We start from the raw sequence: 23,437 nt of genomic DNA on the forward strand, positions 1-23,437 counted from the left end.
TGCATGTATAGGAGTGTGTGTGTAGGAGTGTGTGTATAGGTGTGTGTGTGTGTGTGTGTGTAGGAGTGTGTGTAGGAATGTGTGTATAGGTGTGTGAGTGTAGGAGTGTGTGTACAGGTGTGTGTGGCTGTGTGTATAGGTGTGTGTGTGTGTAGGAGTGTGTGTGTAGGAGTGTGTGTATAGGAGTGTGTGTATAGGAGTGTGTGTATAGGTGTGTGTGTATAGGAGTGTGTGTATAGGAGTGTGTGTATAGGAGTGTGTGTGTGTAGGAGTGTGTGTATAGGTGTGTGAGTACAGGTGTGTGTGTACAGGTGTGTGTGTATAGGAGTGTGTGTGTGTAGGAGTGTGTGTGTGTACAGGTGTGTGTGGCTGTGTGTATAGGAGTGTGTGTGTGTGTAGGAGTGTGTGTATAGGAGTGTGTGTGTGTGTAGGATTGTGTATAGGAGTGTGTGTATAGGTGTGTGTGTGTGTAGGAGTGTGTGTAGGAGTGTGTGTATAGGAGTGTGTGTGTGTGTAGGATTGTGTATAGGAGTGTGTGTATAGGTGTGTGTGTGTAGGAGTGTGTGTAGGAGTGTGTGTATAGGAGTGTGTGTGTGTGTGTAGGATTGTGTATAGGAGTGTGTGTGTGTGTGTGTGTGTAGGAGTGTGTGTAGGAGTGTGTGTATAGGAGTGTGTGTGTGTAGGAGTGTGTATAGGTGTGTGTGTGTGTAGGAGTGTGTGTAGGAGTGTGTGTATAGGAGTGTGTGTGTATAGGAGTGTGTGTGTGTAGGAGTGTGTGTATAGGTGTGTGTGTGTGTATAGGAGTGTGTGTATAGGAGTGTGTGTATAGGTGTGTGTGTGTGTATAGGAGTGTGTGTATAGGAGTGTGTGTATAGGAGTGTGTGTATAGGAGTGTGTGTATAGGAGTGTGTGTATAGGAGTGTGTGTATAGGAGTGTGTGTATAGGTGTGTGTGTGTGTATAGGAGTGTGTGTATAGGAGTGTGTGTATAGGAGTGTGTGTATAGGAGTGTGTGTATAGGTGTGTGTGTGTATAGGAGTGTGTGTATAGGTGTGTGTGTGTATAGGAGTGTGTGTATAAGTGTGTGTGTGTGTAGGAGTGTGTGTATAGGTGTGTGTGTGTAGGAGTGTGTATAGGTGTGTGTGTGTAGGAGTGTGTATAGGTGTGTGTGTATAGGTGTGTGTGTGTAGGTGTGTGTATAGGTGTGTGTGTATAGGTGTGTGTGTATAGGTGTGCATGCGTGCGCGTGTTTCTTATAAATAATTATTTCACTCGATCTGTATTAATCTGTATTTTATAAAAGCTGCTGGCAGAGGGAATGTTTATTTTATTTCTGCGGGGAAGAATGAAGAGCCAGTGTTGCCCCGGTTGGGTATTGTGGGGGTGAGATGGTAACTGCTGGTGTAGATTCTCAGCTGGCATCTACGTGGGGGGGGGGGGGGGGGAGTAGAGCTGAAACCATGACATGCTTTAAACAGTTGTACATCGACTCCTTCTAACAGCAGTATCAGTTCTGGGGAAGGGAATGATGATACAGCGGTGGAGTTGCTGCCTCACAGCGCCAGAGGCCCGGGTTCGATCCTGACTACAGGTGCTGCCTATACGGAGTTTGTACGTTCTCCCCGTGACCCTGTGGGTTTTCTCCGGGCACTCCTGTTGCCGCCCACACTCCAAAGACGTACAGGTTTGTTGGTTAATTGGCTTGGTATAATTGTAAATTGTCTCCAGTGTGTGTAGGATAGTGATAGTGTGCTGGTCGGCACGGACTCGGCGGGCCGAACGGCCAGACCACCACACAAACCAACCTCCCTTCCATCGACGTTACCCATTACACTACACTACCACTCGTCACCTTCCAAAGCTGTATCCACCGTGAACACATAGCATTTCCTTCCTTTCACACAAGTCATAGCATAAATCCCACCTCCCTCTCTCTCTCTCTCTCTCTGCAACTTCCACTCCACCCTTCCATCTCTTCCTCACACATCTTGATGGAGAAAGGTTTGTGTTTACCAGCAGTCTGAACCTTGTTCATGAGTATTTCCCCTGATATTTGCACTTGCCGACACATGTTGAGTTCACAGCCATACAGGCCAGAATCATATTATTTATGCAACAACATGTTACTTTGGTGACAGTGTCACATAGCAGTGATCCAGAGGAAAGCTTTGTGCCTGTAGCCAACTTGCACAGGCATGCTGGTGCAGCGGTAGAGTTGCTGTCTTACAGTGCCAGAGACCCATGCTCAATTCTGACTGCGTGCTGCCTATACAGAGTTTGCACGTTCTCCCCGTGACCTGCGTGGGTTTTCTCCAGGTGCTCCGGTTTCCCCCCACACTCCAAAGACATCCAGGTTTGTAGGTTAATTGGCTTCTGTAAAATTGTAAATTATCCCCAGTGTGTGTAGGATAGTATTAATGTGTGGGGATCGCTGGTCGGCACGGACTCGGTGTGCCATAGGGCCTGTTTCCACGCTGTATCTCTAAACTAAACTAGCTGCCTGTTCGACAAGTTCAGACGGATGAAGAATTACCCAAAATATCTGGGGATAAAAACTGCAGTTTTATTTATCGATTGTTATTGGTGCATTGTAATCGATGCACTTCCACTGAAGTTGCCTGACTACAGCACAGAAACCCAGCAAAGAGTTGAGTTGAGTTTATTGCCATGTGTGTCCTGTGGTACTGCGTGCTATCCAGTCAGCAGAAAGACAAAAACATGATTACAATCAAGATGTCCACAGTGCACAGATACAGGATGAAGGAAGGGGATGACGTGTGGTGCATGACAAAGTCCAGGAAAGTCTGTACGGAGTCTGTACATTCTCCGTGTGACTGCATAAGGTTTTCTCCGGATGCTCCGGTCTCCTCCCACACTCCAAAGATGTACAGGTTTGTAAGTTAATTGGCTTTGGTAAAATTGTAAATTGTCCCTAGTGTAGGATAGTAGACCATCACATCGTCTGCTCGTTCCGTGGACCAATATGGAGATGACCACAACAGTGAAGTAATAACTGTTACACGGTTTGAAATCACAGAGCTTTGAAGTCTTCACGGAATCACTCACGTGACTCCGAAGTAAATTAGTAAGATTAAACGAGAACTTACCAGTTTGAAGTTTGATCTGTATTTTATGAGGCGTTACGATGAGGGTTACGTGCCCTCCGCTCCCACCCTCAATAATATGGGTCAAACTGATAAACTGATGTCTCCTTGTCTTTACTATGTTTACTTCAATAACTGTGTCTATCTGTGATTCCACACCGCTGCTTTGAAGTATGCCGCGCATGCGTGCTAAGCGGGTTCTTCACGTAATCCCTCATCGTAACTCCTCATAAAATACAGATCAAACTTCAAACTGGTAAGTTCTCGTTTAATCTTACTATTTTACACTGTATCTCTAAAGTCTAAAGTCTTAAAGTAAAGTCTGATTAAAGATAGTCTGAGGGTCTCCAATGAGGTGGATGGTAGCTCAGGGCCGCTCTCTAGTTGGTGATACTAGCACCGACCTATCAACCATGGAACCAAGAGATACTGTAGAAACATCCCCCTGCTTTTTAACTCTGGACATTATACATTCATGCTGCTGTTGGAATGTAATGAACCTAACAACTGCTCCTTCTGTTTTTTTGCATTCTTTGTCATTCCTGCCACCAGTATCAGACATGGAGAAATGTTTCATGCCTCTGGGAAATAAAGTGGAATAAGAGCACACATTCATCCATGTCCCTCCAGAAGAGGTTTACGAGGATGTTGCCAGAACTTGAGGGTCTGAGGTATATTGAGAGGTTGAGCAGGCTGGGACTCTAGTCCTTGGAGCACAGGAGGGTGAGGGGTGATGTGAGAGAGGTGTACAAAATCATGAGGGGAATAGATCGGGTAAACGCACAGAGTCTCTTGCCCAGGGTTGGGGAATTGAGAACAGGAGGACATAGGTTTAAGATGAGGGGGGAAAGATTTAATAAGAACTCGAGGGGTAACATTTTTACACAAAGGGTGGTGGATGTATGGAACGAGCTGCCGGAGGAGGTAGTTGTGGCAGGTACTATCGCAACGTTTAAGAAACATTTGGACAGGTACATGGATAGGATAGGTTTAGAGGGATATGGGTCAAATGCAGGCAGGTGGGACTAGTGTAGATGGGACGTTGGTTGTTGTGGGCAAGTTGGGTTGAGTAACGGGGCAGCCATGGTGGTGCAGCGGTAGAGTTGCTGTCCTACAGCACTTGCATCGCCGGAGACTCTGGTTCGATCCCGACTACAGGTGCTGTCTATATGGAGTTTGTACGTTCTCCCTGTGACTGCGTGGGTTTTCTCCGAGATCTTTGGTTTCCTCCCACATTCCACAAACGTACCGGTTTGTAGGTTAATTGACTCGGTGTACGTGTAAATTGGCCCTAGTGTGTGTAGGATAGTGTTAGTGTGCGGGGATCGCTGGTTGGTGCGGACTCGGTGGGACGAAGGGTCTGTTTCTGCGCTGTATCTCTAAACTAAACTAAGCTGATAATTTTGATTTTGCCTTACTTTCATGTCGAAAAACATTCCTCATTGTAATGGAACGGTCCGTCAGCTTTTACAATGAGTTTAAGCAGGGTCTAACGGTTAAGGAACAGCAATTCAGGTCATCATTAAGTGGCCAAATTAATTAAACCTATTCACAGAGTGGTTATCAGCAGAGTCATTATTGGGTTGTACAAGTCAGCAGTCCCAAGATAAAAGATAGCCACGGGCACTTTGCCATGTTGTCCCTTCCATCATGCCCAGGGCAGAGAAGATGTCAACTGGAGATCTTGTAAAGTCACTCAACAGCAATGGAGACAGAGTGGACTGCAGATGTTAGACTCTAGAGCAAAAACAAACTTGATTTCTTGATCAGTACGAGTGTCAAAGGTTATGGGGAGAAGGCAGGAGAATGGGGTTGAGAGGGAAAGGCCGATCAGCCATGATTGAATGGCGGAGTAGACTTGATGGGCCGAATGGCCTAATTCGGCTCCCAGAACTTGGTTCAAAGTATCTTCCACCAACAGTGTTCCCCAAGTGTTTGGTCAAAGGGTTGACACAAATGTTGGAGTAACTCAGCGGGTCAGGCTGTGTCTCTGGAGAAAAGGAATAGGTGATGTTTCGGGTCGAGAGCCTTAGAGTCATAGAGTCGTAGAGTGATACAGTATCAAAACAGGCCCTTTGGTCCAACGCCCACACCGGCCAACATGTCCCAGCTACACTAGTCCCACCTGCCTGCGTTTGGTCCATATCCCTCCAACCTTGTCCTATCCATGTACCTGTCTAACTGTTTATTAAACGTTGCGATAGTCAGGGAGGAGGACCTTCTTGAAGGGTCACGACCTGAAAGGTCACCTATTCCTTCTCTTCAGATATGCTGCCTGAACTGCTGAGTTACTCCAGCATATTGTGTCTATCTTTGGTGTAAACCAGCATCTGCAGTTCCTTCTTAAAGGTCAAAGGACAACTGGGCTGAATATTGGTACGGAAATATCAGCTTGTGATGCTTTCATCTTATTACCAAAGAGAGTGTCGATACTGATTATACATTAGTGAATTATAATGCTTTCAGTATCGTAATAAAATATTTAACTAAGGTCTCATTTGCACCAACATTCCTTGCAGCTAGCAAATGAATTGAGACATGGCAGTAGATTCAAGTGTTGGGTCATTTTAAAAATTGCCGGATAGTTATTTTTCTAAAAACTGCATCCATGGGAGTTCTTTTATCCATGCCAGTTGCGTAGTCGAACAAGCTTCTCTGTAAGGAGAACTCAGCACATGATACATTGGATTTCACCACAAGAAAGCTGTGGGGCCCAATGCTAGCCTCAAGCACGGAGCAGATCCCATTGTCTGGAAACACTTCCCGTTCTCTGTGCCATCCACACACAGCGGACAGGCGGGAAGCGATGCTGAAATTTATTAACAAGTTTAATCAGAAGAAAAAGCACATTCAAAAGCACCCATGGCAATTGTGCGCCAGGAACTAAACTTACTTAGCAGAATGATGCATGTATTAAAGTAAGAAGCAATTGAAAAATACCAATTTGACAAATGAATTTTTGCAGACTAAATGTAATGAATTGTGTGATTGTAATCTAGTTTTCACAAACACTCTGAATCCATATATACATATTAAATTTATTTTCTCTTGAGTAAGGGAAAATTATATATATATATATATATATATATATATATATATACACTAGACTAAGTGGGATCCATTGGGTCCCAGCATCACACGGGAGGGCTGGTCCCCCAACGCAATATTCCACCACAAGAAAGGGGGGGGGGGGGTGCTTTCTGGAGCGCTAGTATGGGTGTTGTGGGCTGAAAGGACTGGTTTTCAGAGGGCTGGTATGGACTATGTGGGCCGAATGGATTCTTGGGCTGGTGGCTCAGTCACTCAAGCCTGTTGTGCTGGCAGCTCACTCACTCAGGCCTGGTGGGCTGGCAGCTCAGAAACTGCCATAAATTCCGCCCAAAATAGGTGAGAGAGGATTGACAGGCAATAGGACCAATCAGCTGATTCATAACTTTTTTATTTTTCATCGATCGGAAAAATCCTTGGGGCTGCCTCAGCGGAGGAGGACTGTGAGTAAGATGACCAAAAATCATAGCGATATAGTGCAGCTTTTTTTCTAAAATCAATTAACAGCGCAGACAGGATGTGTTCAAGATGAGACTTTTAGTTATATACAGATAATAAATATGCCAAGGTTGATTGTATGTATTAATTATAAACAAAAATTACTGTTTTTTATATCAGAACTTTTTGTTCTGTTCAAAACTGTTCCCCTGATGTACCGTTGAAAAAAATCAGACTTTAGACATTCACTTCTAAACCAAATTGGAAAAAAAGCTGCAATATATATATATATATTATAGTTATCACACACACACACACACACACACACACACACACACACACACACACACACACACACACACACACACACACACACACACACACACACACACACACACACACACACACACATAATATACACATTATAAAACTTCACAGCATTAAAGATAACCAGACTGGGGCACCATGATGCATTAGTTTAGTCTGCAATTGAGAACACATACCTTTGAAAAGCATACCTTTTTCTTGAGTCAGAAGCCATCTCTCTAATAGTTATTTCACATTAGTCCAGCCCTTGGACATACAACAGATGCATCTGACATACTATTCCAGTCATGAGAGATAGCCCCTTAGTAATTAGGCCTGGCCACAGTAAATTCCTGCTTTCTGGGATGATATTCATCACAAAGATCTTTAACACGGCATTGAGACTTGCAGAGACACCATAATGGAGAGGTGATATTTTTTCCATTTCTTATTAAATAATACAAATACTAATACCCTGGGGAATAGAAAAAAGGGCGCCAACTTCCTATTCATATCTCTGACATTTGGTAAAAGTCTGAAAGATAAACCAAACACGGGTTCTTGTCCAAACTTTAAACACAGCACTCAGAAGTACAGATTAGATATCCTTATTCAAATTGCAAGAAGCACATCTCTGAATCTGGGATTCAGAGTTACAGAATTTTCATCTTGGGATTCAAACATGGTGTGGTGTGATACTACATTGTCACATGTACCGAGGAACAGTGCAATTCGTTTTCTTATTTAATTCAGTACAAGTATCACTATACATAATACTTAGATACATATTAAATAAGCATCTCAGAACTAGTCCAAACGCATAGAAACAGAGAAACATAGAAAACATAGGAAATAGGTGCAGGAGTAGGCTATTCAGTCCTCTGAGCCAGCACCGTCATTCAATATGCTCATGGCTGACCATCTAAAATCAAAACCCCGTTCCTGCTTTCCCCCAATATCCCTTGATTCTGTTGGAGCTCTATCTAACTCTCTCTTGAAAACATCCAGTGAATTAGCCTCCACTGCTTTCCATGGCAGAGAATTCCACAGATTCACAACTCTCTGGGTGTAAAGGTTTTCCTCAATACGTAGTCAAGTACTTATACATACAAATAATTTGCCTTGGTGCTCTGCTCATAAGTAACAACACAATATGCAGTAGACAATTAAGAAAAAAACATTATAATTTAAACATGTGAAGAATTAAATAAAGGAGGCTACAGACTTTTGGTTATTGAGTAGAGCCACTACTCGTGGAAAAAAGTTATGTCTGGCTGTGGCGGCTTTGACAGTCCGGAGTTGCCTTCCAGAGGGAAGTGCTTTAAAGAGTTTGTGGCCAGGGTGAGAGGGGTCAGAGATGATCTTACCCGCTCGCTTCCTGGCCCTTGCAGTGTACAGTTCGTCAATGGAGGGAAGGTTGCAGCCAACAATCTTCTCAGCTGATCGAACAATGAGCTGCAGCCTCCGGATGTCGTGCTTGGTGGCTGAGCCAAACCAGACCATGATGGAGAAGGTGAGGACAGACTCTATGATGGCAGAATAAAGCAGAACCATCATGCCTGTGGCAGATAGTGTTTTCTCAGCTGCTGCAGGAAGTACATCCTCTGTTGGGCCTTTTTGACTGTGGAGTCGATGGAGGCCTCCCATTTAAGGTTCCTGGAGATGATAGTTCCAAGAAACTTAAATTGAGACATGGAAATGAAGGGTTTAGAGGGAGATGTGGCCAAATGCAGGCAGATGGTACTAGCCCAGTTTGCCAACTTGTTCAGCATGGACAAGATGGGCAGAAAGGCCCGTTTCTGTATTCTATGACTTATGTAAATGTGACTTTTTTCTTTTCTTTTTTTAAATGAGTCCATTGAAAGGATTTGGGCCATTTTGAAACGTATGTCCTGTGAAGCAACTTGCTGTCAATGATGAACAAGGGCCACGTCAGACCTCCTAGTTCATTTGAATTCCCCCTCAGTCCTTTAGAAATACAATTGGCTCTGCCTGCAACAGTGCAACCGAACATGGGAGGTCAGTATCTAATAATCAAAATCCCCAAATATTCAATAACAGTGCAGTTTCGTACAGGATTGTTCAAATTATCTTTTCTAAAATGAAATGAAATGCAATCCATACAAGTGAAAATGGCATTAAATGGTGAGGGACTTTGTTAATTGAGTTGCCAACAGTCTTGTTAACTAATGCAATTTAAGGCAGCGATGGGGCTGCATGGTGGTCACGGCGGTAAAGTTGCTGCATTACAGCACAGGAGACGCAGGTTCGATCCTGACTACGGGTGTTGTCGGTACAGAGTTTGTACGTTCTCCCCGTAACCCGCATGGGTTTTCTCCGGGATAATAATAAATAATAATACATTTTATTTATGGGCGCATTTCAAGAGTCTCAAGGACACCTTACAAAAATTTAGCAAGTAGAGGAAAAACATGTAAGGGGAATGAAATAAATAGTAGAGATATGACTAGTACACAAATTAAAGACAGATTAATAAAGACAGATCTCCAATTTCCTCCTACACGCCAAAGATGTACAGCTCAATTGTAAATTGTCCCTGGTGTGTGTAGGATAGTGTTAGTGTGCAGGGATCGCTGGTCGACGTGGACTCGGTGGGCCGAAGGGCCTGTTTCCGCGCTGTATCTCTAAACTAAAAGGATATTAACTGTTTTCTCTGTCCTCTCACTCCACAGGAACCAACTTCACACTGCCTCGGCAAGAGCACCAGCATTATCAAGGACCAGTCTCACCCTGGTCACTCCCTGAATGGACAGGTACAACAGGGAAACCAGGCCTTTGGCCCACCGGGTCCACCCCAACCATCGATCACCCATTCACACTAATTCCACGTGATTGCACTTTCTCATCCTCTCCCTGCACACCAGGGACAATTTACAGAGGCCAATTAACCCACAAACCCGCACGTCTTGATGATGTGGGAGGAAACTGGAACAACTGGTTGAAAACCCACACGGGCTGCCCCTTGACATTATTCACCCAGACATTTCGCAGCCGAAAGATGCATGAAAAAAATAAATACAAACCATCGCTTCGTTGGATTAAGGATTCATACTATTTGCATCAAAGGAATCTGATATCGGCATCTTGACTGTGCACGCTGTATAGCTAAAACATCCAGTCTCTGACATCTGGAGTGAAGGGGATCTCTGAGCTTTATCCTGCACATCGGGAAGCATGTCTTCTATTGACCACAGTTCAGAGCAGATGTGAATTATTGATTTTCCAATAGTTTCCAGTTGATGATTCAGTCATATTTTGTCTAAAAATGTCGAATTAAACTGGGCATCCAGCAGCCCAAATGTCAATTCTGTGCTTGAAATGAATTAACGCGTAATTTGATTTCAATAACATAACGTTGAGAATATAGTGTATTTGCCAAGGAAGGAGGATGCGCTCATTCTCATGTTCAAACCAGGCTGAACAATTCACAAATGAATTCATAACCGCTATCAGGTTTCCCACTGTGTACAACGTTTTCTGCACGAATGATTTGTGCAACTCCATACCGGGAAACTGAAGTTGCAGCGGGTAGTGCCACTATCTCACAACTCCAGCGACCCAGGATCAATCCCGATCTCCGGCGCTGTTTGTATGGAGTATGTACGTTCTGCCTGTGACTAAGCACTTCAGTACTATAACAGTCAAGGATAGAGCATTCACGTCGCGGCCCTGTTTCCACCAATCGTTCCACCACCACGCACAAGAAGCACAAGAAGCGACAAGACAGACACCATTGTATGCAGGTGCCAAGACGTGTGTTCAGCTCTGGCTGAACAGCTTCTAATCTTGTGTGTGGACTCGATAAGAAGAATACTTCAACAGGTACGTCATGACATGAAAGGAATAGATGGGGTAGATGCACAGTGTCTCTTGCCCAGAGTAGGGGAATCGAGGACCAGAGGACATAGGTTTAAGGTGAAGGGGAAAAGATTTAATAGGAATCTGAAGGGTAACTTTTTCACACAAAGGATGGTGGGTGTATGGAACAAGCTGCCAGAGGAGGTAGTTGAGGCTGGGACTATCCCAACGTTTAAGAAACATTTAGACAGGTACATGGATAGGACAGGTTTATATGTCTATAGTTACCCAACCAGATGCAACTAAATTTAAAGTAGCTCTTTCTTTCCAATAACCCTTTCTGGCTTAAGCCCTCCCTTCACCACCTCCAGTTTAAATTCCATTTGGAATATTCTAGAGGACCAAGAAACCAAGAAGAACACGAAGAAGAAGGAGGGATAAGGACCAAATGCGGGCAGGTGGGACTAGTGTAGCTGGGACATGTTGGCCGGTGTGGTCAAGTTGGGCTGTAAGACCTGCTTCCACAATGCATGACTCCAGGACTCTATGAGGTACATAGGTAGGAAAGGTTTAGAGGGGCGTGGGCCAAACACGCGCAGGTGGAACTAGCGTAGATGGGGCATCTTGGTCTGCCTGGATGAGTTGGGCTGAAAAGCCTATTCCGTGTTGTATGACCCTGTGACTTCAGTACCCCTGCACATCTCAATGTCATGCGTGTCGGTAGACTAATTGGCCACTGAAAATTGCCGCAGTGATAGGATCTAATTCTGAAATGAAACTAATTCTGTAAAAACAATTTGCGACCGGACATTGGAGTCTGGAGACACAAGGAACTGTGAACGGTGGAATCTTGAGCAAAACATGCTGGCGTAACTCAGCAGGTCGGGCAGCATCAACGGAGGGAATGGAGAGGTACCATTTCAGGTTGGGTCCATTCTTACATCTCTGGATTATCTTCCAATGCAGCAATAGAAGGTCACCACCAATACTGACTGGTATAGCAGGCAGAGGCCATTCAGCCCATCTGTTCCGTGGGTTTCCAGTGGTCCCAATCCCATTAGACCTGTTCCCACTCTCCTTAATTCCCTCAACGCCTACAACCTATTCTATCTCAGCTCCCCCTTTAATTATTTTTGTTTGCCATTTACACACACTAACGAGTGGGGGTAAATTAATCAGTCTTTGGATCATGGTTTGCAACGACAAGAAACATGTGTAAACTCAGCACAGACAACAGCCAACGCCAGCATTGATCCTGGGTTAATGGCACGGTTGCCAGCAGCACTACCTGCTGCACCGCCATGCCAAAAGGTCCTATCACGGACACCAACATTTATAACACCCGTTCCGACTAGTTCTACTTTATCCCATGTTCTCATCCTCTCCCGACACACTAGGGGCAATTTCCCTACAAACCCGCAAGTCTTTGGGATGTGGGAGGAACCCGGAACACCCTGAGGAAACCCAGGTGGTCACAGGTAGAACGTGCAAACTCCACACAGACAGCACCCGAGGTTGGGATCGAACCTGGGTCTCTGGCGCCGTGAGGCAACGGCCCTAACAGCTGTGCCACCGTGCTGCCCTAAAGGTTTCATACACAGGACCCAAGCCCCTTGGGCTCGAGAGGTTACAAGACCCTAGACTCTGGTCCTACCCCTCAAAGCATTTGCAGTGACCTCAATGTGCGTTAATCATCCCTCCGCACACACCCCGCCACCAGCAATAGCGGCACATTCACTGACACACACCGTGTTACACTGGAGGTCCACCTCGTGTCAGCAAGACCATGGCTTGTGGTAACACGAATGCCGTTACTTTGCAGCAGTCTGCACTAGTTTGATGGCCTGATGACTACATAGATTTGGTTGCACAGTGAACACAAAGAAAGATGTGTATTGATTGTAGCACATTTCCTGTAAGTAGTTTTATGAATAGAGTATATTATTGAAATATTTCCAAATAGAAAGCTGACAATGGAGAAGATGACGAGTTGAAACCACATTACATCAACTAATCTCTAATGGAGACATTAAGGGAATGGGCTCATATATTGAATGGACATCCTCATATCTCCAGCATTGATGTCCACAGGGAATAGAACATCTGGTAGCTGAAGAGAGGAGGAGGATCCGATTCTGTAGAGAAGAGCCAAGAGTCAAGAGTGTTTTATTGTCAAGTCCCAGATAGAACAATGACATTCTTACTTGCTGCAGCACAACACAATATGTAAACATAGTACACTGTAAAAAAACATTATAAACAAGAGGAAACAAAATTGTGTGTATATGTACACAGTCACAAATCCTTCAGGGGCTGTTTCTTCACAGCTGTTATCAGGCAACTGAACCATCCTATCACCAACTAGAGAGCTACTATCTACCTGACTGAAGACCCTCGGACTATCTTTAATTGAACCTTGCACTAAACGTTATTCCTTTGCTCCATAGATGCTGCCTCACCTGCTGAGTTTCTCCAGCATTTTTGTCCACCTTTGATTTTTCCAGCGTCTGCAGTTCTTTCTTAAACTAAAATCACTCTCACCGGCTTTCCATCCACCCTCCCTCCAGCTTGCCTCCTATCCAGGAGCTATCCTGCCTCTCAAACTAGCTGCCTGTCCAGGAAATAATACAATGAAACACTGTCCCCCTGTGAGGTTTGGTGACTCAGTGAAGATGTGGTTGGTGACCAAGTTCTATTTTGACATACCAACTTCACAATGGATGGAACTTCAATGGAAACCTGCACTGTAGTGGTCTAAATATCAACGTGTCAACATGCACACCTTCAAGGAGTAACATGCACCAATCTACACAGTTTGTCTTTGATCTCTCTCTTTAGTGCAAGGTAAAGTATCTCAATGCTCCGACTTAATCTCTTCTTTACCTTTCTGGCTTATTCTGAATTTTACAATGTCACACAAAGCTAAAAGCATTTTACTGGAGAGCTGAAAACATCTTACAGTCTCACGGGGCCAGATTCTTTCAAACACAAATAGGAATGTTTTTATTTGAAATCAAATTAATATTATGTGCAGCATGGAACTGCAGATGCTGGTTTAAACTGAAGATAGACACAAGAAGCTGGAGTAATTCAGCGGGACAGGCAGCATCTCTGGAGAGAAGGAATGGGTGATGTTTCGGGTCGAGACCCTTCTTCACAAACAAATGGAAATATTTAAACCGTAGACACAAAGAGGTTGGCTTAACAATGGTCTCGACCCGAAACATCACCCATCCCTTCTCTCCAGAGATGCTGCCTGTCCTGCTGAGTTACTCCAGCTCTTTGTGTCTATCTTCACCTATTCTTCTCTCCAGAGATGCTGCCTGACCCGCTGAGTTACTCTAGCGTTTTACGTTTAATAATAATATGTGCCCCAAATTCACGCAACAATTGATAGATTTGAAGAATTTGCAAATGGGAAAGTTAACGTCTATGGAATCGCAGCTGGTTTACTTGTGACTCTCATAACCACTGCATACATAGGAGTGCACATCGGTACCAAGGCACTGCACTGTTAGGTTAGAGGTCGGTCATGGCTGGTCAATAACACAGGACTGTAAGCAAACCACCTGGACATCATCAGTCTCCCTGAGCATAAACAGTGCTGACATCTACCCTGGCAAGCCAACCAGCGCAGGTCAGAGGTCACGGCACCGAGACAAACTTTACAGCCCGAGAGGTGGAGATGTTTCTGGAATCTTTCACTGAGAGATGACACGCCCGACTTCAGAAGGAATAAAATGAGGTTTGACATCGCAGTATGTTACACCAGTCTGTTAAAGGCAGAATGGGAATCACAGAAATAATTACTGGCAATCTTTCACATGGCGTCACACAGGACATAGCACACCGCATCATTCTGCACACACACCTCTTATTATTCCCCACGCACACCAACAAATTAAAGTTGAAAATCACCTTGCAATGTAATTTGTATTGTTGTTCCCATTACATTCCTTCACACTTGTTACTGTGATGTCTGTCGCTAATTCCCATCCAAACAGTTGAAACAATAATACATGTTCCACATGAGGAGTGTGTGTACATTTAACCCCCGTGCAAACACACTGGGTCTTTAGTGGCCTGGTTTTGAAAGGGAAGGGTATTTTGTAATTCCTTGGGAAACAGAGATTGAACATTGGTTCTTTATAAGAGAAAGTATAAGCAGAAATGTGCCCAAGAATGGCAAGAGAAGGTGTTTGATTTTAAATTTATATTCGCTCTTACCTATGTTGAATCGATATTACAAGGACATTTTAACAGTCGAGTCTACAATCAGAGAATTTCAGCGAAATCCAGAGAAATACCTTCACCTTTGAGCATGCTATGCATTTTAACAGATTTCCACATGATTGTATCGCCACTTCGGCCATGAAATGAGCTCTGCTGATTTCTGAAACATAATAAAAACATACTTAATAAACAACTGATCCAAATAAGCAAATTATAGATGACACAAATGCTCTGCTAGCTTCTATACCTGAGGAAGGACACCTGAAATAATTGAAACCAGACCTTGCATTAAGAGTGTATCGATCTTCTTCCTCAGAGTATCGAAGAAATCAACATGATCCTGGAATGGGAAATGGGTACATTAAGGGTCCCTGCCCGAAACGTCATCTATCCATGTTCTCCACAGATGCTGCCTGACCCGCTGAGTTACTCTAGCACTCTGTGAAACGTCACCTATCCATGTTCTCCACAGATGCTGCCTGACCCGCTGAGTTACTCCAGCACTCTGTGAAACGTCACCTATCCATGTTCTCCACAGATGCTGCCTGACCCGCTGAGTTATGGTGCATCAGCATCTATGGAGCGAAGGAAATAGGCAACGTTTCGGGCCGAAACCCTTCTGGATATAGGCAACCTTTCGGGCCGAAACCCGGAAGGGTTTCGACCTGAAACGTTGCCTATTTCCTTAGCTCCATAGATGCTGCTGCACCCGCTGAGTTACTCCAGCACTCTGTGAAACGTCACCTATCCATGTTCTCCACAGATGCTGCCTGACCCGCTGAGTTACTCCAGGACTCTGTGGAACGTCACCTATCCATGTTCTCCACAGATGCTGCCTGACACACTGAGTTACTCCAGCACTTTGAACTTGAAGACTTTCTAGATATGACAATCTATTGAACTAACCATCCAATACTTAAACAGATCATTTTTAATCTAAGTCAACACTCTGTTAATAATGTGTAGGAAGGAACTGCAGATGCTGGTTTACACTGAAGATGGACACAAAACGCTGGAGTAACTCAGCGGGACAGGTAGCATCTCTGGATAGAAGGAATGGGTGGCGTTTCAGGATCGAGACACTTCTTCAGACTGAGAGAAAGTTCTCGACCTGAAACATCACCCATTTATTTTGTCCAGAGATGCTGCCTGTTCCGCTGAGTTACTCCGGCATTTTGTGTCTGTTAATAACTTAAGGTACATCTGAACCATCGCTTTTAGCAACAATGCTTAGGCTAATGGAACGAGGAAAGGAGGTGCTGGCTGGTACACTGTGTACGTTCATGCCATGCCATGCCATGCAGGAAACTAACTGTTCATGTTCCCAATCTATTCGTATATTTCGAGAGTAAAACTCCAATATCCAGTAAACTGGTGGTTTGGCAAGTGACGATCTGGGTTCATCCAAAACCCGTCTGGTTCCGTAGAAAAAATGATACGACAAAGAAATAAAGTAACAGTGTGTTGGAGTCTAAACCTGAATAACATCTAATCATCCAAAATAATGTTCTAGTCTGGCACCAAAGTCCCGAAAATGCCAAATGATTGGAGTTTAGTTTTGGTTAACATTGTCGTGTGTGTCGAGGTACAGTGAAAAGCTTTTTGTGTGCGATACCCAGTCAAAGAAAGGACTAAAGATAGACACCCCAAAATGCTGGAGTAAATCAGCGGGACAGGCAGCATCTCTGGACAAAATAGATAAGTAACGTTTCAGGTCGGGACAAATTCTTCAGACTTTAGATTCAGATTCAGATTCAATTTTAATTGTCATTGTCAGTGTACAATACAGAGACAACGAAATGCATTTAGCATCTCCCTGGAAGAGCGACATAGAATATGATTTCAATAAATAATAATAAGTGTCCGGGGGGTGGGGGGGTGATTGGCAGTCACCGAGGTACGTTGTTGAGTAGAGTGACAGCCGCCGGGAAGAAGCTGTTCCTGGACCTGCTGGTTCGGCAACGGAGAGACCTGTAGCGCCTCCCGGATGGTAGGAGGGTACACAGTCCATGGTTGGGGTGAGAGCAGTCCTTGGCGATGCTGAGCGCCCTCCGCAGACAACGCTTGCTTTGGACAGACTCAATGGAGGGGAGCGAGGAACCGGTGATGCGTTGGGCATTTTTCACCACCCTCTGCAATGCCTTCCGGTCGGAGACAGAGCAGTTGCCATACCATACTGTGATACAGTTGGTAAGGATGCTCTTGATGGTGCAGCGGTAGAAGTTCACCAGAATCTGAGGAGACAGATGGACCTTCTTCAGTCTCCTCAGGGAGAAGAGACGCTGGTGAGCCTTCTTGATCAGAGTTGAGGTATTGTGGGTCCAAGAGAGGTCATCGGAGATGTTGACTCCCAGGAACCTGAAGCTAGAAACACGTTCCACCTCCGTCCCGTTAAAGTGGATGGGGGTGTGCGTGCCGCCCCTGGACTTCCTGAAGTCTACAATGAGCTCCTTGGTCTTCTTGGAGTTAAGGGCCAGGTTGTTGTCAGCGCACCATGCTGCTAAGTGCTGGACCTCCTCCCTGTAGGCCGACTCATCATTGTTGCTGATGAAGCCAATCACCGTTGTATCATCTGCATACTTGATGATGGTGTTAGTACCATGTACAGGTGTGCAGTCATAGGTGAAGAGGGAGTAGAGGAGGGGGCTCAGCACACAGCCCTGTGGAACGCAGGTGTTCAGGGTGAGGGTTGAAGAGGTGTGCTTGTCTCACCTAACAGACTGGGGTCTGTTGGTTAGAAAGTCCAGTATCCAGTTGCAGAGGGAGGGACCGATGCCCAGGTTACCGAGTTTGGTGATCAGTTTAGATGGTATAATGGTGTTGAATGCTGAGCTGTAATCGATGAACAGCATTCTTACGTAAGTGTCTCTGTTGTCGAGGTGGAAGAGGGCGGAGTGAAGTGCCGTTGAGATGGCATCCTCCGTACTCCTGTTCTTGCGGTAGGCAAACTGATAGGGATCCAGTGTGGGGGGTAGGCAGCTTTTGAGGTGTGCCAGGACCAGCCTCTCGAAGCACTTGGTGATGATGGGGGTAAGTGCAACTGGGCGGAAGTCGTTGAGGCTTGCCGCAGTGGAGTGTTTTGGCACCGGCACGATGGAGGTGGTTTTAAGGCACGTGGGGACAACTGCTTGGGCAAGTGACAGGTTGAAGATGTCAGTCCAGACGTCTGTCAGCTGCGCAGCACAGGCCCTGAGCACGCGCCAGGGGATGCCGTCAGGGCCAGCAGCTTTACGTGCATTAGTCCTACTCAGTGCCACGTATACGTCGTAGGGGGTGAGTGTGAGGGGTTGGTGATCGGCAGGTAGCACAGCCTTGATGGCTGTCTCTAGATTGTCCCTGTCGAAGCGGCCATAGAAGTGATTAAGCTCCTCAAGGAAGGAGGCGTCGCTGGATGTGGGGGTGGTGTTGGAGGGTCTGTAGTCCGTGATGGACTGGATGCCTTGCCACATGCGTCGGGGGTCGGAGTTGCTGTTGAAGTGCTCCTCAATCCTGAGCTTATGGCAGTGCTTGGCCTTCTTGATGCCCCTCTTCAGGTTAGCCCTGGCTGAACTGTAGGCTCGAGCATCGCCTGACCTGAAAGCGGTGTCCCGTGCTTTCAGCAGTAGCCTGAACGTACATTTAAAGACTGTACATGATTACAATCAAGCCATCCACAGTGTACAGATAAAGGATAAAGTTATTTTAGTTTAGTTTAGTTTAGAGATACAGCGTGGAAACAGGCCCTTCATCCCACCGAATCTGCACTGACCAGCGATCCCTGCACACTAACACTACCCCACACACACTAGGGACAATTTACAATTAACCTACAAACCTGTACGTCTTTGGAGTGTGGGAGGAAACCAGAGCACCCGGAGAAAACCCACGCAGGTCACGGGGAGAACGTACAAACACCGTAAACACAGCACCCGTAGTCAGGATCGAACCCGGGTCTCTGGGGCTGCAAGGCAGCAACTCTACCGCTGCACCACCGTGCTGCCCTTTCAACATTCAATGTAAGATAGGTTACATTGTAGATGTAACCTATAAAGAAGGTTTAAACAGATGAGGTATATTTTGACTTGATGCTGGATGTACACTCTGTATAATTCATGCCTCCCAGGTTTTACCAACTTGTTTCATTCTTTTTCAACACTGCTCATCCTGAGAACGTGGAATGATTAAGACGGGTTGAAGAGATATTGACATAACTTCACAAGCCAATGCTGCAATCCAACTGGGATCGGTGCGGGACTCAAAGCTTCCTAAATAGTCACAGTGTTTGACTGCGATCCCAACCCAAAAGATCTCAAGGGGTAAAATGAGCAACTTAAACATGACGGGATAGCAGAACAATCCATCTTTGATATTAAAATGGAATCTTGCTGCCAGATAGAAAAAGAATTAGCTGCTGAAGTACTGACACGTTGTACAGAACTACTAACCACAAGTCGGAGCTGCCTTTGGGAACAGAAACTAGTCAGTACGGAAACAGAATTAATGTATTCTTGTTGTTGTATAAAAGGGGAGGAAAATAACAGCAATATATTGGCACGTCTAATCCATTCCGTTAGGCATTAAATTGAATATCATTGCTCAGGAGTTTGGCCAGTCGTATCTGACAGTATAATTCCTTGTGCAATTGCAGCATTGTGCTAGCTCTAAAGAACAAAGTCCGTCTCCGCTTCTGTCCATGCTGGTCACAATCCTCTTCAGAGTCAGCATGTTTCACCTCAGGGAAACACAGCTCGTCAGTATCACCTTACAGTGGCTTGCTGTCATGTTAAAAGCGCTGCCCAATACATTATTGAAGGGGTCTGCCTGCAAGCATTTCTTCTTGCTTAACCTTTCAGAACTAATGCTCTTAAAATTGCTCATCGGACGGCAGAAGATTGAGATTGGGGTACTTTGCATATTGCAGTTCCTTGGATCAACCCACACACTCCCTTATGACTGGCTCCCCAAACCAGGAGAGAAACTGCAGAATAACCTAGACAAGCTCAACAAAATACAGCACACACACTGAGTTGATCTCTTAAAACCGAGGTGTGCAGTAACTTCTCACAGAGAGGGCTGAATCTCGACAACTCTCTACCCTGGAGGGTTATGGAGCCTACATTAGTAGAGATTTTTGATCTGGAGATAGATACATTTTTTGCAAGATTAGGGAATTGAGGGCTATGAAGAACAGGCATGAAAGAGAAAAATGTGCCTGTGGGCAGATCAGCTAGGATCAGACTGAATGGCTCAGGGGGCTGAGTGGCCCATTCCTGCACCTTTTATTGTGTTCTTAAAAGTATAGAATCGTGGATTAACTATTCAATGTCGCAAACGGAGGGCAAATGTATTGGGAAAAACGTTGAAGACAAAAGGAACAATGCTGGAATAACTGGAACCATTTTTTACAGATTGAGAATAAACAAGATATGATTTGGTCTCCTACCACGGAACCATATAAGACAGTAAGAAACTATGTGCCACAGTGGTGCAGCGGTAGAGTTGCTGCCTCGCAGTGCCAGAGACCCGGGTTCGATCCTGACTACGGGCGCTGTCTATATGGAGTTTGTACGTTCTCCCTGTGACCATGTGGATTCTCTCCGAGTGCTCCCGTTTCCTCCCACACCCCAAAGATGTACAGGTTTGTAGGTCTGAAGAAGGGTCTCGACCCGAAATGTCACCCATTCCTTCTCTCCAGAGATGCTGCCTGGCTAGCTTTTTGTACCTATTTCAGGGTTGTCGATTAATTGGCTTTTGGTAAAAATTGTCCCTAGTATGTAGGATAGAATTAGTGTATTGGGATCACTAGTTGGTGCGGACTTGGTGGGCTGAAGGGCCTGTTTCCATGCTGTATCTCTAAACTAAACGACATTATTTGAACCAGGAAATATATCTATCTCTGCCTTAAAAATATCCACTGATTTGGCCTCTACAGCCGTCTGTGGCAAAGAATTCCACTGATTCACCACCCTCTGGCTAAAGAAATTCCTCCTCATCTCCTTCTTAAAAGAACGGCCTTTAATTCTGAGGCTGTGACCTCTAGTCCTAGACTCTCATCCTCTCTATCTAAGAAAAAATACTCGTAAACACCAATAAAACAATGTGTGAGCGTTTCCAATGATCAGATGACACAGGAGGTGGTAGACGCTGGAGTTTGTAGCAAAACTCACAGACAGCAGTTCATAAGGTCATAAGGAATAGGAGTAGAAATAGGCCATTCGGCCCATCGAGTCTACTCCACCATTCAATCATGGCTGATCTATCTCTCCCTTCTAACCCCATTCTCCTGCCTTCTCCTGCCTACTTACAAAATTCTTAAGGGGTTGGACAGGCTAGATGCAGGAAGATTGTTCCCGATGTTGGGGAAGTCCAGAACAAGGGGTCACAGTTTAAGGATAAGGGGGAAATCCTGTAGGACCGAGATGAGGAAAACATTTTTCACACAGAGAGTGGTGAATCTCTGGAATTCTCTGCCACAGAAGGTAGTTGAGGCCAGTTCATTGGCTATATTTAAGAGGGAATTAGATGTGGCCCTTGTGGCTAAAGGGATCAGGGGGTATGGAGAGAAGGCAGGTACAGGATACTGAGTTGGATGATCAGCCATGATCATATTGAATGGCGGTGCAGGCTCGAAGGGCCGAATGGCCTACTCCTGCACCTATTGTCCATGTTTCTATGTTTCTCCAATAACGGTGGCACCCTCTACTAATCAATAATCCATCTATCTCTGCCTTAAAATTCGCCACTGACTTGGCCTCCACTTGGCCTTCTGTTGAAGGTACTAAGTAGATCAGGCAGCATCTGTGGAGGGAAATGGACAGTGGCGAGTCAGGCCTTTGTGAAGGGCCTCAACCTCCACTGATGTTGTCTGGCCCACTGTGCAACAATATGAACATCATTTGAATAAAATCCAAACACAACTTCTGTGGGAGGAATCCTCCACGGATCCTGACAGCAGTTCTTTGAGAAGGTAATATTCAGATGTATCAGAGAAGATTCGTGTTTTATCATCAAGGGATTCAGAATATAAACTACTGATTTGGACACTCAGTATCAACAATAACTTACTTGAATCTCTTGCTATTTACTGTTTCAAGTTCCACAGAGAAACATTGCTACCCTAAACATTTGGCATTGATGCATTATTTGTTCATATTCAATGCAAAAAATCAAGATATGCTCAACTCTGGATCTCTAAGTAATGTGAAAGTATTTTTCATTTTGTTTATATCATAAAAGCAGTGTACAGAACCAGGAATTTGTCTCTTAGATTTGTCTTCTTATAATGGACAACCTTCAGTAGCACGGTTCAAGAGGCCATGTGTTCTCACCCACTCACATTTAAAATCATTTGTCAAATTCAGCTATTGTCAAATACCTTTTACTGATTTATTATAAATATCATCCTGAGACAAATTTTTCTAAAACTTTTAAAGAGGCAATTGTCGTTCTCTTTCATGCTGTTCCTAACCCACTGAATGTGTGTGTCAGGACATCTGGAGATTGAAAGACTGTACAAACGCAAGACTTTCTCTCCTTTCTCTCCATTCAGCTGCCGCCCTGCTTCATTGTGACTATAGTCTTCCTCCACTTTCATGCATTTTCACACCACTGCTCAAGGATACATATGTAGAATGTCTTGAATTTATCAAAAGCTTCACGTTAAAATTTACTTCAAAACGAAGACCGTGACTGTCTTAAAATCCAATCGCAATTTTGATAAAATATCAAATCATAAAAGTATTTTACATGTGATCAGCTAATAAAATTTTGTGGGATTTGATTGTTCAATCCAGTCTGAAGAAGGATCTCGACCTGAAACGTCACCAATCCATGTTCTCCACAGATGCTGCCTGACCCACTGAGTTATGGAGCAGCAGCATCTATGGAGCTAAGGAAATAGGCAACGTTTCGGGCCGAAACCCTTCTGGAAATAGGCAATGTTTCGGGCCGAAACCCGGAAGGGTTTCGGCCCAAAACGTTGCCTATTTCCTTAGCTCCATAGATGCTGCTGTACCCGCTGAGTTACTCCAGCACTCTGTGAAACATCACCTATCCATGTTCCCCACAGATGCTGCCTGACCCGCTGAGTTACTCCAGCACTCTGTGAAACGTCACCTATCCATGTTCTCCACAGATGCTGCCTGACCCGCTGAGTTACTCCAGCACTCTGTGAAACATCACCTATCCATGTTCCCCACAGATGCTGCCTGACCCGCTGAGTTACTCCAGCACTCTGTGAAACGTCACCTATCCATGTTCTCCACAGATGTTGCCTGACCCGCTGAGTTACTCCAGCACTCTGTGAAACGTCACCTATCCAATGTCTCCCACCATCCCCTGCACCCCCTCTTCCACCCAAACCCCACCCCCCCACAAAAAAATCCCATTCTCCCCGAACAACCCTGTCCGGACCCATTTTGGAATTTTACACATTCCACTCCCTTCATCTTTCATTCTTCCAATGGTACAGGTCCAACCTGCTCAATGCTTCTTCACTAGATAATCCCTTCC

At 45.0% G+C, this 23,437-nt stretch overlaps 1 protein-coding gene across 1 annotated transcript in view; it reads right to left on the bottom strand.

Moving 5' to 3' along the window:
* The window catches only part of LOC116991683 (zinc finger protein basonuclin-1-like), a 94,941-nt gene extending 79,834 nt beyond the window's left edge, over window positions 1–15,107 (bottom strand). Inside the window, exon 1 of the mRNA XM_033050508.1 lies at window positions 15,028–15,107. Coding sequence (XP_032906399.1) covers window positions 15,028–15,087 — 60 coding nt within the window. The 5' untranslated portion in view covers window positions 15,088–15,107. The remainder of the gene's footprint in view (window positions 1–15,027) is intronic.
* Between the last annotated feature and the right edge of the window lie 8,330 nt (window positions 15,108–23,437).

This window comes from Amblyraja radiata, chromosome 34 (assembly GCF_010909765.2).
Source record: "Amblyraja radiata isolate CabotCenter1 chromosome 34, sAmbRad1.1.pri, whole genome shotgun sequence".
NCBI lineage: Eukaryota > Metazoa > Chordata > Chondrichthyes > Rajiformes > Rajidae > Amblyraja > Amblyraja radiata.